The following is a 23,869-nucleotide window of genomic DNA, read 5'->3' as shown; positions in this document are numbered from 1 at the left end:
GACAACATGGATCGACCTTGAGGGCATTATGCTAAGTGAAATAAAATAGAGAAAGGCAAATACCATATGATCTCACACATCCAGTCTTAAAACAAAAAACCAAGCTCAAAGTTACAGAGAAGAGATTGGTGGTTGTCAGAGGGGGTAGGGAGAATGGCTGAAGAGGGTCAAAAGGTATAAACTTCCAGTTATAAAATAAATAATGGGGATATAATGTACAGCATGGTGACTGCATTATCCAGGAGATGCAAATGAAAACCACAAGATAGTTTATAGTGAATTACAATCTTATAATTAATAATACTGTACTGCACAAGATAGTTTATAGTGAATTACAATCTTATAATTAATAATATTGTACTACAGTTAGTGTCCATGCCAAAGTTGCTAAAAGAGTAGATCTTAAACATTCTTATCATAGAATTTTGTAACTGCATGGTGATTAATGTTAACTAGTCTTATTGTGGTGATCACTTGGAATATACAAACATGGAGTCAGATGTAGTACACCTAAAACTGGTAGGTTACGTGTCAGTTACACCTCAAAAAAAAAAAATCTAAATCCAGCCTACACTTAAGAGAGGAGTATAATAATATTTTTGGACATATTTAAAAGTAAATAGTATAGTTAGCTGTTGTGGGGCTTTGGAATAAGGAGAGGCTAATATTGGCTGCCGCCATTGTCATGTTGATTGGCCTAATAAGTGAAGTGGGAACCAGGGGGTTAAAAGTACATAGCATGTCAATTATATCTCAGTAAAGATAGAGAGGGGAGTGCATAGCATTCAGAAAACAAAAATCTAGGGGAAAATTCCTTCAGTGATTTTTCTTTTTTTTTTTTGGCTGAGACACGTTCCCGCATAATCTCTGAGGACAAAGACCAATCCCATTAGATAAAGCACTGGGTAGATGTGCCATCTTCTTGAATGACAAGTTTCAAACATCTGTTTGTATTTGTGTTAAAGTATTTTGAGTGACCAAATATGTTGATAAGTGTTTGTAAATGGAATTAAAAAAATTAAGGGCCCATTAAATAGTATCTTATACAGAGATCCAATGTGTAAAACACACAAAAATGGAACTACCCTTGTTACAGAGAGATTGGCCCAGAATTTCTTTTCAGTCTCTCCTCCTTGCTGCGAGGGGTCCAAGGAACGTAGTTTGAAAACTACACCATCCAATCAGATCCTTCTCCAGCCTATCATATAAGATAACATATAAAACAGCAGAAGTCAGGAAGGTTGCCATAGTAGCACAAAAGCACTGGACCAGGTAGCAGACTGATTTCTGGTACTATCTATTGTGTAATAGTCAGTGAAAAGCCACTGTGGCTTGGGGAGGGAGTTGGTGATTGGTCAGCCATGGATATTTGTACTTTCATTGGTCTATTGTCTTACCTGATTTTTCTCCTCCAACAGAATAATACAACAGTTCTTTGCAGGATTCTTTGCAAATTCTGCGGTTCCTGGATCCCCACACCCTTTATCCTGGTAAGTAACTAACTGCCTCTGTCTTACTCTGCTGGAAAAGCATCATTTTAGGTACTACAGTTAGTGTCCATGCCATAGTGAGGAGAGCTGTGGAGGCGAGTATATAGATGTGGTTGCCAGACCGTTACACTGCCATTATTTGCTAAGCCCAAACTTAATCAGAACTTACTTTTTGTCCAAGCTTGTGAGGGCCTGGGATGTCTGGGCACTAGGCTTGTCTGATTCCGGGGTGTGTTGAGGTGGGGGATGAGATGGTCCCCAATGGGCTGGGCATCTGTTTTGTGGGTTTCTCCTTATCATATGGGATGCCTTTATTCCTTAAGAGTTTCTGAAATTGAAAACTTACACCTAACTTCCTTTTTTCAAAGTAAGATTGTTTGTCAGAAGAAACAGAAGCCTATAATTCAGTATCAGAGTGATATTTATGCACGGCAGGGTAAAGATGGAGTTTCCTCTTGTCTGGACGGTTATGTTGCCCCTTCTGACTCTGCCCCAGACAGCTCCTTTGCTCAGAGGGCCCTCGGTTCATCTATACAGTTACCTAATTTCCCAGCCTTTAGTTTCTGTAAACATGTCCTCCCCAAAGAGTCTGGACATTCGTCATCTAGAGTCGTATGCCAGCAGCTCCAAAAAGAGGGGCCGCCAGGTCTGCTTTGGAAGTGCTCTAGGTCATGAGTCAGGTGAGGCCACTGTGGCCGCTGCTCTGTGTGGAAGCCCCTTGCCCCTGGGACCCAGGCAGCCTCTTTGAATGAGGGAAGTCAGCTGGAGTTTGGCCAGTCACGGAGGGAAAACGCTCCTTAAAAAGCAGCTGCATTTACGTTTAATGTTAAAGTAGGCACAGAGAAGACAAGCTTTTCTTAACCAACAGGAAGTGAGTCACTCTGTCACTATTTGCTTTCGAGTGTCATGTGGTACTTTAGGCAGCTTCACATTTTAGGTTCCATTCAGTTTAGTTAGAATTCCTAGAGAATGAGAGACTGACTACCTTTAGATAATATGCGTGACCTTGAAAATACTTTGAAATTCTTTGCCACTCGATTCTAGAAATCTGGTGATTTTCCAGGGCTGAGAGACCAGGATCCCTCTGCCAGTTTTTCCTGTGGTGTAAGGCAGAGCCTGGTTGCTCCCATCTAATGCCGTCTGTCTCATCTCACGTATAGGAGCGGGCTGCTGCACTCCAACCCTGGGGACTATGCCTGGGGTCAGACAGGGCTCGATGCCATTGTAACCCAGGTGAGGAGCTGCCTTTCGTGGGTGTGTTCAGTGTGTCTCGGTTCCGTAGCCTTCCTGCTTTCTTTCTGCTGCTTTCAGAAATGGTAGTCACTCTGCTTTCCCTAATATTTTGAGCTTGTGGGTTTGTATTTACTTAAAGGGATAAATGATTTACAGGTTTAGGTCAGCATCCATTTACCTTCTGTATCTGAGAGACTTTCTAGAAGACGACTTTACCTCTAAAAAAAAAGACTTCTCCTGTAACAAACAGTATCTTTTATTTTTGGCTTCATGTTCAGCCCTATGATGATCCTATAAACAAGTACTTCTCATCAGAGGAGGGTCTGCTCACGTGCCCGAGCAGGGGTAAATGGGGTGAAACAGGGGAAGGAAGCAGAAGGCGGCATCCCCGTGCCATGTGTAATTGCTTCCGTTCGTTTATGTTTATTTTAATTTAATTGGTTTTTCATTTTCCTGTGGATTGCTGAGAATAGAAAGCCTGTGGTTTTTATCCAAGTCTTGCAGGTAGTGACGTACCTATTTCTTGGCTCGCTTTATACAACTTTCCATACTCCCACCTTTTCTTTCTTCCAGCAGAATGAACTTTTTGGGCACTTAAGTATTACCTTTGGTTAAGCTGTAGTTTTATTCATGACATCACAACCCTTTCTGCTGCCTCTGAAGTTGCTTTATGCCTAAGGTGGGCCTTGCAGTGATGGGTCTGTCTGTAGAGTTACACGAATATTACTTAGAAATTATAAAGCGAGCACGACTGGCCTGGCAGCAGGAGAGGGAGACCCGGGCCTCCGAGCCCCGCGCGAGTGAAGCGCTGACGTTTCTCATCCCTGCGTTGCTCGTCCTCGGCTGGAGCAGCTCACTCCCCGGGGAGAGTGAGATGTCTGCCACTTCTTGTTTTCTTTCGTTGTAGCTTTTAGGACAACTGGAAAACACAGGGCCTCCCCCAGCTGACAAGGAAAAGATCACATCCCTCCCAACCGTGACAGTAACTCAGGAACAAGTGGGTAGGTTCATTTTCCTTTTATTCTGCCATCTTTTCATCTTTGTTCAGCATTCCAGCACCTTCCTATACTAAGGTTCTTACACGAAGCTGTAGGACTCCTGAAATTCCTGCCTGGGTGCCCGCCGTCGAAGGTGCCCATCCTCTTCGTTACAGTTATTCAGTTGTATTTCCTGAGCAGTTACCGTGTCCCTTACCTAGATGCCATGCAGAAAATCAAAAGGTACAAAGATACGTAGGACTCAATTTCTTGAAGAACTTACTAGGGGAAGCAAAGCAAAACTCACCAACTAGATAACTGAAAAAATCTTATTGAGCAAATGCTATTGACTTTGGAGACAGAGGAAGAGAAAAAAATGAGCATGGGAATTTGTTTCACATCTGTTCTGTGTCAGCTCTCGTTAGGTATGTTAGACATAGATATTATTTTATTTATAGGCACCAGAGGAACTGAGTGATAAAGGACATTATTTTGCACTGGGGTTTTCTTTCCCCACACATTCCACTTTAGAGTAGAGAGGATTTTAAAGACGGGATGGGCCATCTTAGGTCATTCTGTTTAGGGAACCGATGTAAAAATGTCAGCATGGACATGGTGTCTGAATCAGGTATAAGGAGAGTGACCTCATCAGACCTGAAATGGAATCTGGTGTGGGGACTAATGGGAGGTATGACTGGATAGGAAGGGTGCGGCCTTGTTACAGAGGACATGGAAACTGGCAGAGTAGTTGTGGATGGGTATTTTGACGTACATAAGTGTTGTGGGTCCCCACGTGGCGAGATGAGGAACTTTAAGTGGCCTTTAAAGTACCTTAGTTTGGAGGTAGTGTCTACAGTAGATTGGAAGGGGAAGAAGGCAGCAACAGGAATTTAAGGAGCTGGTGCAGCATCCAGGCGGGGTTCAGGAGGTGGTGGCAGTGCTAACAGAAAGGAAAGGTCATTTTGCAGAAAGGCTTTCGTCACTTATGCATCATGGGACGAAGGAGGGGAAAGGATCGAAGACGATTTTAAGATTCAGCTTTGTAACTACGGAGGCGATGCCGCCATCATCGGGAACGAGGGGATTGTGAGCGGGCTCGGATTTGGGGAGGTCAGGTGCTGTTCATAATTTTGAACCTGTGGATTTCGAGCTACCAGCTGAGAATCCGGGCAAAGGTGAGCTGGGAATGGCTTCCAAGCTGGCGTTAAGGAAGACGAGGTGGTGCCAGTGTAGGATATGTTTGTAGGAATGAAGGCCTGGAGTCAGGGATGGGGATACTACCTGGGAGGCTGTTATCGTAGACACGGCAGAAGTAAGAGCTGGAATTCGGGTTGCGGTGGTGGGGTTAGAGAGGAAGGGGTGATAAATCTGCCTCCAGAGGCAGTTGAGTGTTGTGGGCATGTCACAGACCCCGGCCACTGGGGGGATGGACTAGCGGATGTCGTTAGCCAGATTTGGGAAACTCAGAGTTTGCAATGGGGTGCTGTCAATTTAGTTTGTGGCCATTTCCTCAGAGAAGAAGGCTTTCTGTCTCAGGTCTTGGGCCTGAGCTACCCCAGGGCTTTGCAGCTCTGCAGCACCACCTGCTGGTGCTGCTTTGAATTAACAACCTGTTTAGAGTGCTTTAGGGCAGCCACGCTGTAAGAGGATGTGCAGTGTGGAAATAGTAGGGTAACAGTGGCTTGCGACACTGCATGGCAGCCGCTAGGAGTCCCGAGGTGAGTCCCTTCGTGTGGCGGACAGACTGCCAGTGTTTCCTAAGTACAAACTGCCAGGAGCCTGGCACACATTTGGGAAGATGTTCCTAGTTTATTTAACAGATAATCGAAGCCCCAGTCGAGTCCTTCCATCTCTTTGCGTTGGAGAGTCGGCCCTGTACACTTCCTACTTCCTGTCTGGGTCTCATGGGAACTGGCCCGCTCATAGCCCTCCTCTTCACATCCCTGTCTACTACCGCCTCTACCCTCATTTTGAATTAAAATTCCTGCTTCTTTCTGCCTGCACGTTGGATATCCTTTGTGTCATTTCTTTGTGCGTTCCTTTGGTCGTTAAAGACATTGGGCTGGTTTTTTTCTTCCTCCTTGTTGCTCGTTTACTTTAAAAGGCATGTCCTCCTCCGACAGATACGGGTTTAGAGTGCTCAGTGTGCAAAGAAGATTACACGGTGGGAGAGGAAGTTCGGCAGTTACCCTGCAACCACTTCTTTCACAGCAGCTGTATTGTGCCGTGGTTAGAACTGGTGAGTACAGACAGCCCGGCTGTGGGGCGTCTGCGGGGCATCTGTGCCGGTCATGTCTTCTGGGGGGGGTGCGGGAGGCGTGGCTGAAGGTGAGGGTGCGGTTAACAGGGGAGCCAGGCAGGTCAGATTTCAGCCTTTGGCTGACTCCTAGTAGCGCCGTTATAGGACTTTAGATGTCTCTTTGGAACTTCAGCCCAGGGGTTAGCAAACTCCAGCCCACAGATCGCTGTGGCTACGTCCGCATGTGTAAATGAGCTTTTTTGGAACATAGCCGGGCTCATTTGTTTACAGATTGTCTGGCTGCTTTCGTGCTACGTCAGCAGAGCAGAACAGCTGCAGCGCAGGCAGTAGGCAGCCTGCGAAGCCTAAAATATTCGCTACCTACCTACCTGTCTCTGCAGAGAAAGATTGCTGACCCCTGTTCCAGACCGCCTCAGCTCTCTCGTCCTATAGTTCGTTGGTGGTGTGTGCTAGCAGTTGTTGAGTGGCCGGCCTGGAACCCGCTCTGTCTGTCGTTAAAGTGGCGTCTGGGAGCTGTCCTGGCTCCCACCTGGGAGCCCGTGTGCGCCTCATGAGGATGCTTGTGCCCTTTTTGCTTTCTGCCCACCAGCTCTCAGGTTTCTTACGTGTTTAGTACGGCCAGCTTCTCAGGCCAGATTGTTCACGTGGACTGATGTCTTTCTGTTTCAGCACGATACCTGTCCTATATGTAGGAAGAGCTTAAATGGTGAGGACTCTACTTGGCAAACCCAGAGCTCTGAGGCCTCTGCAAGCAACAGATTTAGCAGTGACAGCCAGCTACATGACCGATGGACTTTCTGAAGCTAAAGACCGTCTGAGCCAGGCTGTGGTACTCTTCTTATCGCAGCTGTAAATTGTTATCAAAACAAAAAATAGTAGGTGGATTAGGAATCATATAAGAAACCGCAACCCATAATATTAATGCAGTGAGTGTTTTTCTTCTCTAAATTTAAAGTTAGCATCTGTAGACAGAATTGTATCTACAACCAAATGTCTCTTATTCCTGAATTCAGAGTGATAATTTTATAAGTGTGAAACTTAATTATGTGGGTTCCCCGCCCCCTCTCCCCCCAGAATAGAATCAGCTCCTTAAGGTGTAGCTAGGGGCCTGCTGTCTGTCCCGTTATTTTGTAATGGATGCTTTCACCCCCTTGTCCAGCCTCCACTCCACCACTAGTGTATTTTACAGTAAACACAGTGGAACCAGAGCCCTGAAGTCCTGCTGATGTAAAGTCTTTCTGTTTTAAATGTACAAAAGCATATACTCTTGGCCACGTTAGCTGTAAATTGAGGGCAGGTTAATTCAGGAATCTGAGACTAATGACTTTGTTTTGTCTTGAACCTTCAGAGAGCAAATCAAAGAAAAATTACAGGGGAAAGGGGAAAGTGGCTTATCATTGTACTCTTTTGGTCTTATTTTAATTTTTAAAGACTACTTCACAAGATGCACTTTCCACAGAAACCAACGTGACATGTCTTGGTCTTCTGTTGGTAGGGACCCGATTCTGGTTCCTCTTTGGGAATGAGCTGGACAACACACAGGTACAGAAAGACAAATGTTTGAAATCTTTGGTTCTGATGTTTTTTAATGATCCCCAACTCGTTTACTATCTTTTGTCCTGGGGACCTTAAATTAATTTCCCTCACAGAAATAGAATTACTTCATCACTGCTTCTACAGCCAATTCACCGTTTTTAGTAATTCGTTGGTCTTTGGGAATTGAGATTTTACGTTGCCTCATTTTTATTTTTTAAGCCCGTTAATCACCTCCGAAACCTTTCTGGCTTGGTTCTGGCAACATTTGGAATGAAACTGATTGTCGTGATTATGTCCAAAACAATTTGGCCTCGGAGAGGTGTGCCTTACTTTTTTTTAGCCTAACAGTGTCCCGTGGACTTGCACATGCTCTTTAGAGCATTTGAAGAAGATCGAAAATGTCCTTGGAACCTCAGAGTTTCAAAAGGGAATGATGAGAACCTGTAACCACTGTTGGTGCACCAAAAAGGGTGACAGGGGCACCGTTTATATGGTCATAGCAGCCCTTGATAGTTTAGAATGATCAGAACAAGGAGGCCACTTCTTGGCTAGGAGTCTTCCCTCAGTTTTCGTTGACTATCACACACTATACACTGATTCTGGGGGCGCGGGCAGGGGGTCGGAGATACCTTTGTACTTCGGTAGATGATGGAGTGGGGGAGGGAGAAGAGAGCGGGGGAGGGGCTCGCCGAATCAATTGCCTGCCTGGAAAAGTTGTCACCATAAGGTATGATTCAGGTTGGGCCCAGAAGTAATAAAAGATGTTTTTTCATAATGCCTCTCATGTCATACCTCTGTAGAGATTGTTTCTTTGCAGAATGTGAGCTATTTGCTAAGGCTGTTGACAGGTAGCCCCAGAATACACATTGGTTTTGAATGGGGGTTAAAGAGGCCGGGAGGAGATATGAGTATATTATGAATATTTAGTGGCCAGTATTCAGCTGTCTCAGAAAAACTATGACAGCCTGGAAACTTTTGTCTGCCTGTTAAAGTGTCTCGAGGTACCAGGACACGCGACTGACTGTATTTTCACTTACGAGTAGAGAACTAGAAAGGATCTGAGTAGCTTCACAGAAGGGTGGAAACAAAGTACGGGGCAGAGATTTACCTTTTCAGTCCACAGAACAGCAAGTAGCATCAGTCTAAGTTACCTGAATTTTTCTCACTTTCTTTTGCTCTGATAGAGGAGAGGACGTGAGGCTCATTTTGCCGTTTCCCAGACCCCGCCCACTTAATGAATCTGTATTGTTTCTTCCTAGAATGGGAGGCATCTCAGACTTCCAGGTTAATTTAGGTTAAGGAGTGTATTAGTCAAAGTTCTTTAGAGAAGCAGAACTGATGGTGTGTGTGTGTGCGTGTGTGTGTCTGTGTGTCTGTGGGGGTTTGTAAGGAATTGGCTCGTGCAATTACGGCGGCTCGGAAGTCCCAGGATTTTCTGTCAGCCAGGGGAAAGTCGATGGTTATCGTTCAGTTCGATTCCTAAGGCCTGAGCATGGGCGAGCCGTGTTCTTTCCAGTTCAAAAGCCGAAAAGTTCAAGACCCACGAAGATCCGATATTTCAGTTTGAGTCCAAAGACAGGAAGGACTGTCTCAGTCAGGCAGGAGGCGGTACCCCTCAACAGCAGGAGCATCGGCCTTTTTGTTCTGTTCAGGCCTTCAGCTGATTGCACGAGGCCCACCATACTGGGGGGGAATGTGCTTTAGTCATTCTGCTGCTTCAGATATTAATCTTACCAAAAGATACTCGCGCAGACATACCTAGAGTAACGTTTGACCAAGTATCTTGGCACCCCATGGCGAAGTCAGGTTGATACTTAAAATTAACCATCACAAGGAAGAAAAATAGAAATGACGCCCAGTAGAATGATCCTCATCCCACTTTTTTGCCAGGCGAACAGTGTGTGTGTGGAAGTGTCTGTCTCGCTTAGAGATCTTAGTACTAGTGTCAAACTGTGGAAGAAATATATGTGGGACGAGGACCAGGGTGCTGGATGTGTCATACCTGTGTTTTCTCTTCCACCTAAGTTCATCTGGAAGTCTGAGATGCCTCCCATTCTAGGCAGAAACTCTGTGGATTTGCTGACCTAACAGTGGAACGTGGCTGGGGTTAAGAGTTTATTTCTAGGAATGCCTTTCAAACACAGTTTAGATACAGTGCCCAAGGCAGAGGGCTATGTAACCCAGACTTTTCAGGTGTCTGATTCCTTTATATCAGACAGGCTTACAGACTCAGGATTCTGGATCCTTAGTAGGATTCAAGAGAGTCGATTCAACTTTCCCTGAGTGTCAAAGGGAAGGGGGAACCGGTGCAGTTTCAGATCTTGAGCCATTAAACTTTGAGGCCTTTGCATTCGTATTAAATGCCCCACCCTTGGAGTCCCACGCAGAGCTGCACAGATTGTTTTCTTAGTCACGAATGTGTTCTTTTTCTTCCCCTTGTCCATATAATTTGAAATAAGAGAGAAGAAAACTATCTTAGCACAGAAATAAGAGAAACTTCTAGAGACTGGTAGACTTGAAAGTTGAGAGTTTATATAGGGCAGCTCCTCGCTGGCCTTAACTGCAAACTGCAGGTGCTCATTGCTTTTCAGGTGGTTTTCCAGGCGTGTCAGTCTAAGTCGCCTTCATCTGGCTTAGTTCCGGCTGGACAGAACGGGCAGTTGGTCAAGAGGGGCCGAGTAGAGAACTGTCAGCTGATAGATCTCCAACGTCTTTAAAGTTTCTAAGCTAGTGAGTTGGGAACAGGGAGAAGGAATAATCCGGACACAAAAAAGTCAGTTTTCCCTCAAAGTTCCTATTGCCAGTTCTCTGAAGAGTTGAGAAATTTGGAGAATCCTGAATGATATTTTGTCCCTGTTGATGTAGCTCCTTGACTCTTTCTTTATGATAATATTTTAATTTCTAAGAAAGAGGAATTATTCTAGGTGGAAGACGTGGAAATGGCTATAAATCAAATAGCTTCTTTAGCTCATTACGCCTTTCAGTTGACAACATTTGCTGCGTAACAGCCAAGCAAGTACTCGTTGCATGGTTTCCTCGAGCAGTATTCTCCGGTCCAATAATTGGCTGTCAAGTCAGAAGAAAGATTTTTGGGGAACACTTCTTTCCCCCTAACAAGTCTCACTTTGATTAAGTAGTTATTAGAAAAATTCCTGTTTATGTCTTCGTTTTGCACATTCATACATGTGTGGGAACATGTATATATTCGCAGACACACACATAGGCTCCTCTCACTCGAGGAAGAAAGGATATGGTGCTGAGGTGGAGTGGGCCGGGGGACGGCGGGGGCAGGGGCCTCACAGTCCGGTTCTCACTGTGCACGCTCAGGCCCTTGCCCCTACGGTTCTCGGTGACGGGACACTGCTGGCTCGTTACTGGTGTGGCGAAGGGATTCAGTAGCGGTAAAAGCCTAGTCGTTTATGAAAGTTGAGAATAAATGGCTTTGAGGAACGGGTGTTTATAATCCATTGCTTCTTTGTCATAAGCTAAATACCATTTTTTTTTCCATGATAAATTATTGCTGCCAAATGGACTTCTCTGCGACTTGCATGCTTCCGTTTCTTTCTCCCTGGCGTCCAGGCGCATTTCCTCAGGGAACGTTAAGGACATCAGTCCGATGAGGAGGGCATCATGCGCCGCGTCTGCTCTAAGCAGCAGGGCCCCCCTGGGTTTCGGGAGGCGCAGGGCACGCCAGACTCGATTGCGAGCGCTGACCCAGGCAGGCTGCCCTTGAGCCGGCTCCCTCCTGGAAGCCGGGCAGGGCCGCTCAGTAGGTGGTGGTGTCAGGGGAGCCCCTTCTGGCCTCGTGCTGGAGGGTGGGAGGCCAGAGGGCTGTCTGCAAGAGTGAACCAGTGGGGACCCGGAGCTGGGGGACTGGAGAGTGCTCTCTCTCACAGTGTCCAGAATGAATCTCACATAAGTCCTGATGGCTCTCGTGTGGGAGGATGAGGCTGGTGGTGATGTCAGAGTCGGTGCACAGGCCGCGACCCACAGGCTGCTCCAGAGTTTAAGATGGGACACGCAGAGCACTGTACGCTGGAGGCCTTCCCAGGGGCAGGACAGCGCCCGTGTCCCATCCAAAGGACACTGTGGTTTTGATCTCACGCCTGCCAGACAAGTGGAATTCCAGGCGTCCAGCTCTGAGGTCTTACACACATAAACTTCGTTTCACCAGATTCCGTGTCGAAGGTGTCCACGGAGCCTGTGTGCTGCCGCCTCCTCCAGCTCGCAGACTCACATCTGTGAAGCCTGGGATGTAGGCCTGTGGTCTTTACCTTTTCTAATGAGATGTACCGTTTTTTAAGGTCCAAAGAGTATTAGACTCCCCTCCCAACAAGATGATAGTTGTATTTTTAGTACTTTGGTGAAAAAATGCATAACAATAAGCTACTGCGATTTCAGTAATGCCTTTAAATCAGTTTGTCTTTATTAGTCACACCAGAATCAACATCCAGTTGCGTTATATAGTGTATACATATTTGAAGCCATATCTCAGAACTTCGTTTGCTCAAGGAACATAGCCGGCCGGCATGTTGCAGAGCCAGAATCTGAGCCCAGGTCTTTTGACTCTGTGCCTAGTCTTTTCCCTCCATAAGACACAAAACCCAGACCTTTGAGTTTGAGGTTCAGGACCATCAGTAATGAGGGTCTTACCCATCTCTTTCTGCCGTTTCTCTCTGTGTTCCCACAAACCTTAGCTCCCACAGTTGGCAGGTGCTGGCCAAGGATCACAGGTAAGGTATCTGTTTCCTTTCGATGGCTTGTCATTTAGCTTCAGTGAAATGGTCTGTGTTCCTTCCTCTTGATTCCTGTGGTTCTTCCTATCAGGAATATCCTACCCTCTCCTCTCTGCTGAACTGTGGCAAAGAGAAACAGGATTTGGGCACTTAGGAGGAAAGGGGCTGCAAATCCTGCTTTGGGCATTTATATAGAAAGAGAAGTGACCGAAGAGGCTGACGGGTGCTTGACGGGAGGCAGCCCGCTGAGCTCTGCGGTGCCCCTGGTCCGCTCCGGTCTCCCTGGCAGCGCCTCGCGGATGCTGTTGGGCACCATGGTCTCTGCGTCTCCTCGTTTCCACGCAGGTCAAGTCACTGCGTCTGGCGCTTTCTCTTCAGTCCTGCCCGTGCTTGTTTCCTCTCTCTTTCCTTCACAGTGTTAAATAAAAATGCCTTCCAAAGAAATTGGTGTTTGACTTGCTTGTTTATTTCACTGTGTTGGAGGGGAGGGAGGACGAGTCCTGGGGACGGACGGACAGGACACACACAAACACACACACACACACACACACACACACACACACAGCGAGAACCGCGCCAGCCGCCTTAGTGGGAGCTTTACTTTTTATTTGCAGGTGACGGAGTTGGGAAGAAAGGCAGGTTTGCTCTCCCTGCTGTGAATTCTCCAGATTCTTGGCATATTTAGCATCTTTTCCCTTCTGACCTGTTTCCCCTCCTCTCCCCCGGTGGTTGAGAGGTGGGTGGTGCTCTGTACACGTTGTAATGTGAGAGGTACCAAGCTAAAGAGAGTGGGATGTATCTTGCTGCTTTACTTCTGGCTTACAAAGCTGTAGAAAGAAAAAGGAAAGTTTGTATCATTGCCACAAAACTTAGAATAGCAGCATAATAGCTCCTGTAATTCATCTGGGATGTGCGTGTGATAGGTGTTCGTGTCTAGAGAAGGGATGAGAGAGGAAACACGAGATTACGTGTGTGTCTTACTGCCAACGTGCAGATGTGATCGTTAGCAAGTCCGGCTGATCCCGGTGGAAGTGGGGAGGGAGCCAGCCTTTGACCGCTCCTCGCTGCAAGGCAGGACAGTCAAGAAGCGTGTCACTCAGAGAGTTCACAGTAGGTTTTCCATGTATAGCAATGAATGGTTGGCTCAGTGATAGGACAAGGGTAGTCCCTGAAATTAGTGATAGGACAAGGGTAGTCCCTGAAATTAGCGGGTTAGGTTAGGACTAATCCGCGAGTTATCTCGGGGTAAACGTAGCCCCAAGTGCTGCTGGTGAGTATTCTCGGGGCCAACGGGAAATGGGTTAAACAAATTTATTAAGAACCTGCATGCGCCTTGTACTCTCTTTGATGGAGTAAACAAGCCGGTCCCGGCTCTGAGAGCTCACATTCTGGCGGCTCTCCAAATGGGTTTTGATTCGAGGGCAGCACAAATAAAATGGAATTAAGGATGCCAAGGATGGGCAAAAACCTGTGTCAGTTATTGATGATGTAAAAATGAAATGGCAAGTTATCACAAGTTCCAGCCATTGTCTAACAGAAAACCCTGATTTGTATTGATAAATGGCACTGTGGACTCAGCCAGAAGTATTTAATATACTCAATCTGGCCATCGGCCTTTGCCGAGGAAGCTGCATTGTTCAAAACCCACCAGCAGACCACGTCGGTCTCTTGCCTTGTTCGTTGTCACATAATGGCCTCAACTTGTAGCCCTCTGTTCATCCAGTGAATGAGGCACCTGGATTTGCCTGCCTTTCCAGGTAGGTCTGACCTACCCAGTGCAAGTCTGAGTCATCCATTTTTCCCTAGTCAGTGTGAAATCTTTAGTCCCTTTGGGTCCCTTTAGCCCTCTGGTTCGATATTTTCCTGTGGACAGTCAGGGCTCAAGGAGCATTTCCTTCCCCCACTTCATCCCCCTCTCCTCCCTCCTGCTGGAGAATAACCAAGGCGACAAAGGTATAGCACCCTCGTCGTGGGGAGTGCATACGATTTATCTGGACATACCTTGCAGGGCCAGCAGGCTGGTGACCAGCATTGCCCAGAGCTTCTCCTGCCGGAAGCCTGAACTGAGAGCGCCTTTGCTGTGGCTGAGCTCACGGCGCCCAGTTCCTTGTAGTCCCATCGCTGTGTAGTTCCCTGGCTCTGGTCCCAAAGAGAATCAGCGGATCAGGCGAGGGTTTCAGAAGTCCCTCCTTGTGCCGCTTGTTGCGACTTCTCAGCATATAATTCATTACCCGGATAAGGATTTTTTTTTTTTAAAACATTTGTGGGTACTTTAGCAGCAATAAATAGAGAATCTGTGTGATACTGGGGATGCAAATAAGCCTACCTTGAAGGAACTCTTAAGGCATGCCAGAGAGCCAGCAAAGTTACCCGAGTCCCCTTGCAGTGGGTGTCTCCAGAGCTCATTTGAAAACCATCTTCTGGAGTGGCTCGAGCAGTTCAGGCTAAGTTAAAATCTGGGCTTTGGAATAGATCTGGTTTCTTATCCACCACGCACAAGCTGAGTGACCTTAACACAAATTACCTTTGAGCCCAAGTCGTCACATGACAAGAATAGTACCTTTCTCAAAAGGCCATGAAGATTAAATGAAGTAATAGATCACTTAGCATGTCGTTTTTTAACACTGTTACCTGTCTGGCCTTATTAGTTTCATCTTCCAAAAGGAATCTTATTTCCACATTTGGTGAGCATACGTGTTGGCTCTAATACATAAATATGGTGAGAACGAGAAAGGCATTGTGTCTTAGGGAGAAGCATCACAAGCAGAAATAGTAGGAGAATGGGAATAGTAGATTATAAGAGCGAGAGCCTTGTACCCCCTTCCTGTCCTCCAAGGCTTAGCATTTGTGCTTGGGATGCACAATACAAATTTATGAGATGAATGAAAGAGTATTAAATAGAAATTTTATAAAACCCTCAGTGCCAGGATAAAGTAAAGTGAAGAGATATTAAAACTGGTGGTATGTTATGTACAAATTAACATTTTAGAAAGATGTTTAGAGTCGGCGGGCCGTTACTAGGCAACACCTCAGTGCCAGGTCCTGAGGTAGATGTGGGAGACACGAAAACGAGTAAGATGCAGTTGGGTCTCAAGTGGGGCTGGCCAGATAGGAGACCATTGAAATGTGTTAGGTGTGAGACGATGACCTGGAGGACACCTTTGGAAAGAAAGGGACGAATGTTGGAAAGAACTAGCCGTACTTAGCAACTTAACTGGTTGGGGGAAGAGAATAAAGGAGGAACCATGGTTCTGACTAAATCGTGGATAGAAGTCCAGTCTCGGGAGGATGGATTTGAGTCTGCGGCATCAGTAGGGCATTCAGGAGCTGGGAGTCCAGTTATCAGTGGAAATGTTTAACTGCAACTTAGGAAAGAGGTTAGAGCTGGAGAAGTTGATTTGTGGGTCAGGTGCAAGGGTGGACAGGTTTAAATCCTAAGAGTGAGAACTAGGGAGAGAGTAGAGAGAGAAGACAGAGGGGTGAGGAGTGATTCTTTGGAAATGAATTCTCATGCGTTGAGAGATGGGTGGAGGAAACGGAGGCAGAGAAGGAGAGAAAACAGCAGAAAGGTAGAAAAGCCGGGGGGAGCACAGTCACAGAAGCCAGTAGAGAAGATGGGAGTTTGATCATGGAGAGCGCGGAAGTGCCCAGCGCCATACTAGGTCATATGGGAGACGTACCTGGGAGCATGGAAGAAAGTAAGCAACCTAAAGCGAAGCTGAGAATGTGGATTAACTACTAACCGTAGGAGATGAGGAAAGGCTCTGGGCCAAGTTTTTATCTTTGGGGTCTCTGTGTGTAATCTATTTTTCTTAAAAAATACGATAGTATTTTAAAGTTGATAACGGATTACAGCAGTATCCTTTTATCTTCCTAGGCTTATTCCCCAGAGACGATCGCTGTCAATTCTTTGAGATGTTTCACCATATTCCTAAATAATATGCTCATGTCACCACTCCTTGATGAGAAAGTATAGACTTTGATTGACTTTCTGCTATAGAAGATGAGGATGTGATTCCATAAACCTCTAGCCACTTCCCTTCTCTGCGTCTTTCAAAAACCATTATGACAAATTTTAGACTTTGGATTCTGTAAATGTTACTTATTACAGAGTCACGTTGCATGCTATGATTATGTTCCCTTTGGTAAAATTTAGCATTTTCCCTGCAGATAATGATCACTTCCTTTGGTAGCTTCTTAAGAAAGATTACATGGAAGACAAAATTTGTTTTGAATTATTCCATGCCTTTCCTCACGTGTGGTTGGTAGTTTGGGCACAGAATTCTAAGTAGAACATAATTTTTAATTTTGAAGGCTTGCTGCATTGTCTGGGCATATAAAAACATGGAGAGTCACTCTGGGTATATGAGGATGTCACGCATGTAAAGTCGAGGCTGGGGTGGCCATGTGTAGGCAGGCTGTCCACAATAGTGACAGAACACGGGAGCACACACAAAATGAAGGAGATACGCAGAGGCTCTGCTGCCCCAGAGATGGAGACAATAACAGTTTGGGGTTCTGTTGGCTTCCTGCTTTCTGATTCTAGAAACAAACTCCTGGACACCGGCTACACTTGCCTTACTATTTTGCCCCTTTAATCTACGGCAGCTTGAATGGGTTTCCCTTTCTTATAACTAAATGCTCTTGAAAACAACTGTCTGATTTATCTCAAGTCCATCCGTCTGTTTAGAAACAGCCACATCCCGGAGACAGGGCCGAACTGGGAGTGGGGAGGACGAAATTCCAGACCTTTCTGCTTGTACCGGCCCTGGTCAGTGAGTGGCATCAGACAAGGTGCTTCATCTCCTTGTGACTCAGTCTCAGTGTCAACAAAAAGTGGGATGGCTACCTCAGTACGATTTTTTAAAATTAAAGACAACATGAGATGGCCCTCGTCTGCGTGCTTCGCAGGATGCAGCGCCTGCCGGTGGGAACGGTGGGCCAGGACCGAGTCACGGGGAGCACATGTCCCTGAGGAGCTGCCCACCCAGGGCCTGAGACAACCACTGGTCTCCAGCTGTCCACCTGCTGACGTCCCACCTGGTGCCATTAGGGATATTGGGAGCTCACCTGTGACCGAAAGGGAGAAAAAATGGCCTTGAAGGTGGATGTCTGACTTCTGGCTTCTGGCACAACACTGGTAGATGCCACTGTTGGACGGCGTGGTTCGGTCTATGGTGAACACCAACTGCGATGACCGTTCACTGCCGCCATCTGGCCCACGATACCGTTTCAGTCTCAGCTGCTCCAAGCTGGTCTCAGGGGAGCAGTCCCGAGTCCTGTTCTTGCACAAAAACACGACAACCCCCTCTGCCTCTCCTTCCTTATGCCACACGGTACAGATTATGCTTAGTCTCTCTCCTTCCTGGGAAACTGAGCTGCTGATGTTCATGCATCCTGAAACAGGAAAGCAGGAATTAGCCGTGGGAAGCCAGGTGTACATGGTAAATGAAATTCACTTCCACAGAAATGTCAAGGTGAGGCAGGGGCCTCCCCACAGACATTAAATACCAGCCTCTTCAAAGAGCTGTCTACGTGCTGTAGGCGTATCTGAAGGACACAGGCAATCCCAGCTACTAATCAGGAATGATTTGTATTTTATTTCTGCTCTCCGTCTGGAACTCTGTAGGGCCTTTAACTATCAGAGTGCACTGTCTCTAATCCTCGAGATAGCCTTAGAGACAGGTCTTCTTGTTCCCATTTTATAGATTAACAGACTGAGGCACGGAGTGGTTAAATGGGTTTGCCAGAGTCGACGAATATTGTGGTATCTGAATCTCAAACCTGGATGTCCTAACCTGTAGGAATCTTAGATCGGGCCAGATTGCCAGGCTCTTTGCAACACAGCAGAAGCAGAATGGGCAATCGGATGCTGACAAAAAAGAAAACACTGTATTTTTGACACTTTATTAGTGTCAAGAAGGGTGGGTCCTTTTCTACCTCACCAGAAAAAAATTCATGGGGTCCATCCCTCCTCACGAGTCCAGGATCCTCCCTGATGGCTGTCTCTGGCCTGGGGACCTGGGGGTGGGCTGTCCTTACCACCAAGCTGGATGTCAGCGATTACCAGCAGAACAGCCAGAGCAAAGCAGCCTCTGCCAGGTGCCATCGACGTCCCACACGTTGTCAGCAGCTCTAGGAAATCGAGGCAAATGCCGGCTCTGCTGATGTCCTTGGCCTCACTTTCCTGAAAGCACAGGGGGGATCCTGGACAAGGCCTTCCGGGGCTCCAAGGCCGCCTCCCTGTCCCAGGCACCTCCTTCGGCTGGCCGGGGTCTGATGGAGATGGAGGAGGGCTTGGGTGTGAGAATCTAGCTGGCTGGGAAGCCAGATGCCGAATCCAGTGGGGTGTACTGGAGAGAGGAGACAGAGATGCTAAGGGCTGTCTTTGCAGATTTTTTTTTCTAAGTTAATTGGATTGTCAGTTCAAAGAATATGAACATTAAAATTTTTTTCTACTACGTGTTATCAGATTGCTCTCTAAAAAGATGTTTGAGATTAAGACGTTCAACAAGAATGCTTGATAATGTACATTTCTCCACGGGCTTCCCAGTGGATATTAGCGATCTTTTAAGTTTTTGCCAATCTGAGGGATGAAAAAACATCTCGCTGATGTTTTATTTTGCGTTTCCATGACTATTGAGGGTGAAGAGCTCTTCTTATGTTTATTGGCCATTAGTATTTCCTCTTCTATGAATTGTCTGTTCATAGTTTTTGCATTTTTTTTAAATCAACTTTTAGGAGCTCTCTCTATATTAGAGATATTAACCTGGCCGCCATTTTTTAAAAACATGTATTTCCTTCCAATTTGTTGTTTGTCTCTTGACTTTGTTTTCTTTCCATAAGGAAAATTGACATTTGCATGCAGTTAAATACCATACATCTATCTTCTCTTTTAAATCATTTGTGTTTCCTGTATTAAGAAAGTTTGCTTCAGGCTGAGGTTGTAATTTTCTCCCAATATTTTTATTGTTTTACCTGTTACATTTATATTTTCTAATCCTAGCTAAGAAAAATTATCACCATGTTGAAAAAAACAAAACTGAACAAAAACCAGGACCAGGAAAACAACTGAATTTTCACCAGTAGAGAAATTGTTGAATAAATTTTGACTCATCCATACAATAGAATATGATATTTATTATTAAAAAGAATGAGTTCTATAAATATGAGCATGAAGGGATGTCCATAATATACCATTATGTCAAAAAAAGATAAATTGTACATCTATATATATAAAATAATGGTTGCCTGATTGTTGTGGAAACTTCTAGAGATATTCTATGCCTATACAAACGGTTCCATATTTTCCTTTTTAAAAATAATAAGAATACATGATAACATACAGTACACGCTGTTCTACATTTTGCTGTTTTCGCTTACCAGTGTGTCCTGGAGGCTATATTAGTACATAATTTCCCTTTTTAAAAATTGTTGCACACTATTCATAATTATGTGAATTTATTCACATAGATTGCAATTAGCATTTTGACTATTTTCAGTCTTTTCCAAACCCCACTGCAATGAATAACCTTGTATATACGTCATTTTGCACATGGTGAATCTCTAGAAGTTGCATCGCTGGTCCAGGGGTGTATATGCGTTTGCTATTTTGACAAACGTTGCCATATTGTCCTCTACAGAGGTCACGCCAGCGTACCTTTCCACAAGCAAATGTGAGAATGTTTTTTCATACCCATGCCAACAATCTGATGCTAATTCGAGAGGTGAAAAATGGCCTCAGTGTGGTTGTAATTTACAATTCTCTTATCACGACTGAGGTTAAGCATATTTTGATGTGTTCAAGAGATGTTTGTTTTTCCCTTTCTATGAAATTGCCCGTTTTTCTTTCGGGTTGTCAACAGTGATGTTTTTCAATTGATTTGTAGGAGTTCTTTATATATACTCAAAAAATTAGTCCTTTGCGATAGGAGTTAGAAATACTTTTCTAGCTTACCATTTGTCTTTTCTATGGTAGTTTTTAAAAAATTTATTAAATGTATTGAGGTGACATTGGTTAATAAAATTATATAGGTTTCAAATATACAATTCTATGATGCGTCATCTGTATGGTGTGTCAAGTCTCCTTCTGTCACCATATATTTGACCCCCTTCACCCTCTTGTACCTCCCCTCTCTATGGTGGGTTTTGTGTTGCAGAAATCTTTTTGTTTTCATGTAATTAAACTTACCAATCTGGTCTTTTATGTTAATCTCTGTCAGGTTTTGTGACATGCTATACGGGCCTTCTCTACTCCCAAATTTAAAACATTCTCCCATGGTTTCTTCCAGTACTTTTATTTTTTAATTTTCTTTTACATTAAAATTGTTGTATTTATAGAATTTATTTTGGTGGAAAAGGTAAGGTACAGCCGTAACTTAATTTTTTTCGAGCTTTCTACCAGTCAGTTTCAATACCTTTAGTTGAATAAAACAATCCACTCTTGACTTGAAATGCTTGTCACATACACCTGTGTGTATGCGTGCCGATTTATATACTTTCGTTCTATTTATATGTGTGCCCGACAAATTTTAGTAGATTTATATTTTAATTCTTAGAAAGTAATTTATTGACTTGTTAATATTTTATTTTTAAATGTCTAATCGTCTTTGTTGTAGATTTAGACTGTTTTAATATTTAGTCTCTAAGTTTTCAGAATTTTTCTATCTGATATTTATAATCAGCTTGTCTAGTCTCTCCCTTCCCACCATCTACCACCAGAGAAAAATAATATTGGTATTTTTTAAAATTGGGATATGTGCAATTGATGTTTTAACTTAGAATTGAAATTTTTGTGGCATTGATTCTTTTGATCCAAGAATGTGATATTCCTCTCCATTTTTTAAGTCTTGTGTTTTGATGTGTGTCTCTCAGCCATGTTTAGATGTTTTCTTCATAAAGGTCTTGTTTATTTGTCACTAAGTTTATTTTGAGTATATTTTTTGTCACTATCGAAAAATATCATTTTTTTCCCATTGTCTTTTGTTTTTTGTTTCTACCTTTATGTCATTTTTCTTTTATATCATTCATTAAATCTTTTAACTCTTCATTGTTGTTTCTACATGAAAGACTGTTTATTATATATTAATTTCATATCCGGCTGCCTTCTCTAATAATTCTATTGTTTTTAATAATTTTTCAGTTGATTCTCAAGGTTTTGACAAACAATCATATAATTTCTAAATAATGATAATCACTTCCTTTTCTATTTTTATATCTCTGATTTCTTTCTCCTGTCTAATTGTGTTGGCTAATATCTCCAGAAAATATTAAATAACAGTGGTGATAATGAATCCCTGTCTTTTTTTCTGAATTTAGTGGGGAATGCTTAATTGTTTCCTTATTAGGTATATGCTAGCTAGGGATGAGATGTTTTATTATATTAAGGAATATACATTTATTTCTATTAGGAGTTTTAAAAAAACCAAGGAGGAATGTTAAATGCTATAGTAATTGCATTTTAGATGTCAACTAAAATGATCATATGATTTTTCTTAATAGATATATTTGGTCTGTGTTAATAGATTTCCTGAAATTGGTGCATGCTTGCAACCTAAAAAACAAAAACAAAACCAGCATTTGGTCTTGGCATATTATTCTTTTAATATGCTGCTGGATTCTGTTTCATAGTATTTTATTTAAGGCTTTCGCTTCAATATTCTCAAATAAGATTGATTTCTTTTTTATTTTTTGTGTTACTTTAGTTGGGTTTTAGAATAAATGTTAGGCTTATTTCACAAAAAGAATTTGGAAACTTTTCTTTTGTAAGCTCAGGAATGATTTCCAAAAGCAGTGAAATTATCTGTTTTTTAAAGGTTTAGTAGCATTCTCTAGTGAGACCATCTGGGCCTAATGTTTTAGCGGGGCAGTTAGGCCTCAATCCAATTCATGTATACGTTTCTGTTATATCAGGATTAGAGACAAATTCTGTTTAGAAATAACTCCAAGAACGGTTTTTACATTTTATTTTCACACTGAAAACCAGTCAGATTTGCTTCAGCCTCAAAAAGCATGTTTATGTAAAATGAAATTAATGCTGGCCGAGAGCTATACTTTTTTTCTAAATGGGAAATAGGTTAAAAACTTAGGAAAAAAGTAAGCCCATTCATTGCTCCCCAACATCCAATATGTTCTTTATTTAACACATGCAGAGCCTAAGTGCTTGAAATAAGTATCTGACGCAATGATAATAGCACAAATCAAAAGCTATCCCCAATTAGCATGCCATCCACACAAAATGGCACATTTCAGTTTTAAGGCAATTGACTTAAAAACACTTTTATTCTGATCGCCTTTCGTTTCGTCTTACAAACAATCATCCAGCATCTTAGTTCTGACCTTTTTGTTAATCCCACCAATAGACATATTTTTTTTATTTTGACCCCACGCTATAGTGTGACTAGGTTTTTTTAAAATTGTCATTGTAAAAAATATATAATATGTAAAACACATAATGAAAGTCCATTTCGTTGGTTCCTAAACTTCTCATGGTGAACATCTTACGTTCTGACATATTTCCAAATGTGTATGTGTGTGTGTGTGTGTGTGTACAGACAGATACACAGATATATACATATATACATAGATACATATTCTGTACTCAATTTTTTAAATTATAAAAGTATTACAGGATCATCTTAGCGAGTCGAACAACATAAAATGGCATCAAGAAAAATTACTAAACTCTCCCTCTTCCCTCTCTGAGGTAAACAAGACAAACGATATGCTATGTATCTTTGTACTTGTTCTCTGTGGTCTATAAATATATACAATTGTCAGGGAGAAAAAAAAATCATCCTCTACCCTTCAAGGATTTCCTGGCTGGTCTAATAATCAAATTAACACAGACAGATTAGTAGGAGAGAAACAGATTACAAAGTTTAATAACACGCATACCCCTACCCTCCTCCCATATGTGAGAGAGAGCCGGGAACCCTGAGTAACACCCCAAATGGCGGCAGCCACCACCTTCAACTCCACATTCAGAGTTAAAGACAAAAGGTGATGCTGGGGGTAGAGTCAGCTGTGGGAAGTTACCAGGACAAACACAGTAAACAGAATCTTGTTAAGTGCTTACACATCTGGATTGGCTTTCTTTCTCTTGCTGCTTTTGGAATCCAGCCGACTCTGACAAAGCTCAGGCCAGTGTGCTAATTGCTAGAGATGACACAAGTTTCTCCCATCTCCTCGGCAGAGCATGAGACATGTGAGTGAGACCATCTGCAACCAATCAGCACCCAGCCTACCTCTGGCTGACTCCAGACAAACCAATGAGCTCAGAAGAACTGCCAGTTGAGCCCCGCCCAGATTGCCAAACCACAGAATTGTGAGCTAAAAAAAGGTTATCGTTTTCAACCACCAGAGTTTGTCGGGTGGTTTGTTGTACAGCAACATGATTGAACATTCATTCTTTTTCTCTTCCATTTTCTACTGCAGGAGCTTAGCCATTAATACATATATAACACGTAATAAATATAATAAAGAAAAAATACTACATCACCTAAAAAGTAATCAAGTTGACTGTTAAATGTATTTTTTTCTGATAGATTTTTGCTGTATGAGATAGAAATTCAAATAGATATTGCTGTTAAAAATTGTCTTGTTCTCATCTGCTTACGTGAACATTATCTCTCGACA

General features: G+C 43.6%; 2 protein-coding genes across 3 annotated transcripts in view; one reads left to right on the top strand and one right to left on the bottom strand.

Moving 5' to 3' along the window:
• Positions 1 to 8,271, top strand: part of RNF115 (ring finger protein 115) — a 49,329-nt gene extending 41,058 nt beyond the window's left edge. Inside the window, exons 5-9 of the mRNA XM_039841405.1 lie at positions 1,419 to 1,490; positions 2,651 to 2,723; positions 3,631 to 3,724; positions 5,824 to 5,939; positions 6,630 to 8,271. Coding sequence (XP_039697339.1) covers positions 1,419 to 1,490; positions 2,651 to 2,723; positions 3,631 to 3,724; positions 5,824 to 5,939; positions 6,630 to 6,761 — 487 coding nt within the window. The 3' untranslated portion in view covers positions 6,762 to 8,271. The remainder of the gene's footprint in view (positions 1 to 1,418; positions 1,491 to 2,650; positions 2,724 to 3,630; positions 3,725 to 5,823; positions 5,940 to 6,629) is intronic.
• Positions 8,272 to 12,676: 4,405 nt separating this feature from the next.
• Positions 12,677 to 23,422, bottom strand: CD160 (CD160 molecule). 2 transcript variants are annotated; one of them, XM_039841407.1, is made up of 5 exons: positions 23,310 to 23,422; positions 18,275 to 18,419; positions 17,303 to 17,629; positions 14,234 to 14,371; positions 12,677 to 13,059 (listed from the first exon to the last, which is right to left on the bottom strand). In XM_039841407.1, exons 2-5 carry the CDS (start codon positions 18,339 to 18,341, stop codon positions 13,052 to 13,054), a joined length of 540 nt encoding a protein of 179 aa, XP_039697341.1. In that variant the 5' UTR covers positions 18,342 to 18,419; positions 23,310 to 23,422; the 3' UTR covers positions 12,677 to 13,051. The 2 variants fall into 2 exon arrangements, with proteins under 2 accessions (XP_039697341.1, XP_039697340.1); XM_039841406.1 differs by lacking the exon at positions 12,677 to 13,059 and having other exon boundaries at positions 13,515 to 14,371.
• Between the last annotated feature and the right edge of the window lie 447 nt (positions 23,423 to 23,869).

Source organism: Pteropus medius, unplaced genomic scaffold (genome assembly GCF_902729225.1).
Source record: "Pteropus medius unplaced genomic scaffold, Ma_sr-lr_union100, whole genome shotgun sequence".
Taxonomy (NCBI): domain Eukaryota; kingdom Metazoa; phylum Chordata; class Mammalia; order Chiroptera; family Pteropodidae; genus Pteropus; species Pteropus medius.
The sequence above is the reverse complement of the archived record's forward strand: the minus strand, read 5'-3'. Positions and strand labels throughout refer to the sequence as shown.